The following is a 5,105-nucleotide window of genomic DNA, read 5'->3' as shown; positions in this document are numbered from 1 at the left end:
ACAAAATTATAGATGTCCAAAATTTTTATTTTATTTTTGTTGGCAATTAAGCTGTTTGCTACATCTCCCTGTGTGTTCAACATTCAAAAAATATATTTTTGAAGTGCTTTCTACGTGCCAGGATTTGCTCTAGACACTGGGAAAACAGAAATTCTCCTCACAAGTCCTACCCTAAGGAGCCTTGGATTGGTCGCTTGCACATCGCCGTGACCCAGAGACTTGAGGGGACAACTTAGAGGAGAAAGGATTTCTTTTGGTTTGTGATTTTAGAGCGTTCAGAACATGGTCACCCGGCTTGCGTTTCTAGGCCTGTTGTGAGGCGAATGGCATGATGTGTAAGCAGGCAGAAGAGGCTGCTTCACTATAGGGTAACCGGAAGTAGAAGGCCCGAGAGAAACAGACAAGAGGGGGCCCCAACAGAACTCAGTCCTTGATAATACAACCCTGAAAACCACCATTTACTTCAGCTAGCCCTCACCCCCTAACACTGCCAGACCCTCCCAAAATAGCACCCCCAGCTGGGGAACAAATACTCAACATGTAAGCCCATGGGGGACCCTTTACGTTTTAAACCACGACAAGCCCCCAGAATAGGAAGAACAGAGTGTCCAATCATGTATGAAGGAAACCTCACCTAGGGCCAAAGAATCATGGAAACCTGCAGGAGTTAATTCATCATCCAGTTGACCGTTGGACATACTCATTGACCATCTGCGGTGTGCTAGGAACAGGGAAAACAATGGAGAGAAAGCCCACCCTTCTCTGACGTCACCTTTGGTCCAATGGAAATGCAAGACCCCTGAGCAGACCTTTACAGACGCCAGAGTTTCGAGGGGAAACACCTATGAAGGCCACCACTACACCCGGGACAGTGAGGAGGATGGCGCAGTGCCCACATGTTGCATGGTGAGGATGGAGTGGTGCTTAAGAAGCAAAGGTGGGGAGGAATATCACGTAGAGTAGGGGCAAGGGAGACTGTAGCAAAGGTATTTTCTTTCTTTCTTCCTTCCTTTCTTTTTTTTTTTTTTTTTTTTTTTTGGTTTTTCAAGACAGGGTTTCTTTGTGTAACTCACTCTGTAGACCAGGCTGGCCTCAAACTCACAGAGATCCACCTGCCTCTGCCTCCCGAGTGCTGGGATTAAAGGCGTGCGCCACCACCGCCCAGCTAGCAAAGGTATTTTCAAATGAAGGAAATACACTGGGCAGGGTGGAGGTTGCAAGGAGGTGGTGAGCAAAAAGATAACAAAGTCCTGACGAATCTTGTGAGGTGTTTAAGAGGGAATGTTTACTTAAGAAAATCACCAGCTGCCAAACAGGGTTTTGGAGTGTGAGACACCAGAGGCAGGGTACTGAATAGAGGCTCTTAGAGTTCTCTTTGGGAAGTGCTGGCCATGGCTGACCTCAGAGTGGTGAAGGAACAGCGTAGTCCACAGGAAGTGGGGATCGCTGGCAATAAAGGATGTGAAAAAAGATGCTGATTTCTGCCCTCAGCCATGGGGAAAGTTACCCAGCACAAGAAGCCTGGGCCTGGGAGTACGTCTCCATGGAATGTGCTGGACTTGAGGGTCCTGTGGGATAATCAGACGGACGTAGCTGCAGGCTATGCAGCCTGGAACTGTAGAGGGTGCTCAGCTGGGGCCTGCAGTGGGGAGTCCTTAGGGCAGAGGAGGAGGCTCTGAGTCCTGCGGATGGTGGTGACGTCACTCGGGAACGCTTGGAGGAAGGTGAGAGATAACACCCCAGGAAAGGTAGGGATGGAAGGGACAGCAATATGGACTAAGAGTTGTAATAAGTTACAGAAAGGATGCTAAGCCCTGAACTCTCATCTTGAATAAGCTGCTTCCGGCTGGTGCTGTCTGAAGACTTTGGGGAAGCCTTCTTTTCCTGGCGCCGCCAGCAGAGCTGGAGGCGGAAGTCAGAAGGCCATTTGTGTCCTTTGTGGACTGTTAAAAATACTGTCCAGGAGCACATGAAATAAGCTTCTGTAAGAACTCGATTCTCTTTGATGAATTTGGTCCACATTCTGTGAAGGTACTGGGTGTTGGAGTGAGAGTGGGTGGGGTGGCTTCACAAGAACAAAACACACTTCCTTTCCTTCCAGACTCTCAGGGTGTGGTGACCTGTGTACCCCAAGAACCCTCAGCTATAATGACAAGCCACAGCCTCTAAGAGGTGCGGGAGTGGACAGGGCCTGCAAGGAGGGAGGCAGGCATCCAAGCCATGGTCTAGATAGGGAGGTTCCACACACTCAAATACCAAGACTTAAGATCCCTCAGACCCACATTTACCAAGGGAACAAAAGGGGATGTGGAAAAATGAGTCAATGCTCACAGGCCCAGTGGCCCACACTAAGGAAACAGCCTCCAGAGAAGTGCAAGGGCTAGACCTCTGAGTCTCAGGCCAGAGCTTCTGGAGTATCAGAAACAACATGAACATCTGGAGCAGCAGGGCGTGTGGAGCAGCAGGGCGCATGGAGCATCATCGGGAACGTCAAACTGTCCTGTCCTCTGCGGTAGCTCCTATGTAGGTGGCTTCCTCTGGGGTTTGGGAAGTGCCTGTGTTACAGTCCAGCCATTCTAGATTATTCTAAAATGAGCTGTGTAAGCCCTTTTCAGCTTGCCAAGAAGGCATGGTTGTTTTAGATTGCTGGTTTTCGGCGCCTGCTGGGATCTCAACATCTTCGTAGTCGTTTTCGGAGCCCGAGATGGAAAAGACCTTCTTGTTTCTATCTTTCCTCACTGATGAGTACCAAGCTAGTGGCTGACTTGGCACTTCCTGTGGGGCTAAAGCGCAGAAACGGGGTCATTACAATGCAAGTCCTCTGAGCTTTGAGCCTGTTACAGACCTTCCCACTTCCTGGAAGGCCAGTTCCCCATTTCACAAATGGAAACCAGTCACAGACATGACACACATCTCAGGATCGCCCAAGTGCATGACTGGCAAATGCCGGGCGGCCCTCCTGCCTCCCACCTCTCTGCTTTCAGAGCCTCACATCCAGGGAGCTATGATGCAAACGCTTAGGAAACAGACCACAGCCTGTTGCTAGGTGACCTCAGTTGTGTCCACAGATCTCAGATCACAAGGATTTGATGAGCTTGTTGCTGCATCCCTCCCCACACCCTAGGCTGCTCCCCAGAACCCTTTGCCATTGCTTACATGCAAATCTGCCCCCTAAGAAGGAAGGAAATGGGGTGTGTATGTGTGTGTGGGTTGTTTTCAAAGATAGAATCACTGCAGAATGAGTCCACAGCAGGAACGAGAAGGCTTGCCACTTTCATCTGTGGCTTGAGGATGATTCTCCTGAGGCTTGTGCGTGGGGACTTGGTCACCAATGTGGTGTGTGTGTGAGGGCGAGCTCAGCCATTAACAGTTCCTACTGCTTTGCAGAGGTCCTGAGTTCAGTTCCCAGCAACTATATCAGGTGGTTCACATCCACCCCTAACTCCAGCCCCAGGAGACCCTGTGCCCTCTTATGGACTCTGGACACGGTACACATGTGGGCAGACACTCAAACACATATGAACATAAAACTAAAATAAGGAAAAATGGTATTTTTGTTTTAAGAGATAGAGCCTAGTTAGAAGTGGTATGGGTCCTTCTCTTTGCTCTCTACTCTGTCCTACCATGTGACTTCCCACTGTCACATGGGCCACGGCCATGATGCCATGTTTGTCATGTGAAGTAGCTTTCCAATGCCATGCTGTACTGTGTGGACACTCCCACCCATGCTGCTAACAAAATAAGCCTCTCTTTAGGAAAGCTACCCAGCCTGGAGTATTTTGTCGCAGTAACAGAAAATGGATTAACACACTAATAGCCTAGCTGCACCTACAGTGAGAATCAGATTTGCCTGCACAATAATCTTATCTTCCTCCAAGGACACTGAAAAACCATTGCCATTCCATTTCCTATAAAATGAGTTCATGTTTAGATTCCAGAGGTCAGTTAGTTTGGTGATCATGGGTAAGTCACTTAACTTCTCTGGGTCTCAGTATTGTCCTCTGTCCAAGGAGCAATGATAGCCTTCAGTCTCACAGAGCTATGCGGACTTAAATGAGGTCATGTCTAGCAGGGAGCCAGTCAAGGGAACCAGGAAACATTCAGGAATGGTGAGGCTCACCTGTAATCATTTTTATTTATTTATTTATTGGTTTTTAAAACAGGGTTTCTCTGTAGCTTTGTTCTCTGTCTTGGAACTAGCTCTTGTAGACCAGGCTGGCCTCAAACTCACAGAGATCCAGCTGCCTCTATTTCCTGAGTGCTGGGATTAAAGGCGTGCGTATCACTGCCGGCTCACTTGTAATCATAACACTTGGGAAATGAAGGCAGAAGGAGGAGTTCAAGGTAATCCTTGGCTGCTAAGGGAGTTTAAGATAAACCTGGGCTACGTGAGACCCTGCATCAAAAAACAAAACGAAACGCTAAAAGGGACTGGGGAGACAGTTCAGTCTGCAAAGTACTTGCCTTGCAAGCATGAGGACCCAAGGTTGATCCTCAGAACCCATGGCTGTCTGTCTCTCTGTCTATTTGTGTGGTGGTCAGGGTGGCGCACAGCTGTAATCCCAGGGCAGGACAGATCCCTGGGACTCACGGGCTTGCCCACCTCATCTGCTTGGTGAATTCTAGTCAATGAAAGATTTGGTCTTTTGTGACAGGGTTTCCCTGTATAGCCCTGGCTGGCCCAGAACTCTTTCTGTAGACCAGGTTGGCCTCGAACTCACAGAGACCCCTCTGCCTCTGCCTCCTGAGTGCTGGAACTAAAGGTTTGGTCACCACTGCCTGACTGCAAGACTTTTCTAAAAGAGGTGTGTGGTGCCCAGGAACCACAGCTGAGGGTTGTTGTCCCCTGACTGTCACACGTATATCATTCATTCTTTACACCTGTACACACACACACACACACACACACACACACACACACACACACACGTTAAAAACAAAAGCCACAGTCTGCAACAGGAAGAACCCTCCCTAGATACCCAAGTAGTTAAGGCCTTTATCTCAGAGTCCCAGATTCCACAACCGTGAGAAAATAGTTGCCCACTGTTGAAGCCGCCCAGCCTGTAGTATCTCGTTAGTAAGCTAGACAAGAGCTCCATACGTTC

At 48.9% G+C, this 5,105-nt stretch overlaps 1 protein-coding gene across 1 annotated transcript in view; it reads right to left on the bottom strand.

Annotated features, from left to right (window-relative positions):
• The window catches only part of Scimp (SLP adaptor and CSK interacting membrane protein), a 26,193-nt gene continuing 21,088 nt past the window's right edge, over positions 1 to 5,105 (bottom strand). Inside the window, 1 exon segment of the mRNA XM_050162610.1 lies at positions 1 to 2,792. Coding sequence (XP_050018567.1) covers positions 2,587 to 2,792 — 206 coding nt within the window. The 3' untranslated portion in view covers positions 1 to 2,586.

This window comes from Alexandromys fortis, unplaced genomic scaffold (genome assembly GCF_014885135.2).
Source record: "Alexandromys fortis isolate MF-2015 unplaced genomic scaffold, M_Fortis_MF-2015_v1.1 scaffold_84, whole genome shotgun sequence".
Lineage (NCBI taxonomy): Eukaryota > Metazoa > Chordata > Mammalia > Rodentia > Cricetidae > Alexandromys > Alexandromys fortis.
The sequence above is the reverse complement of the archived record's forward strand: the minus strand, read 5'-3'. Positions and strand labels throughout refer to the sequence as shown.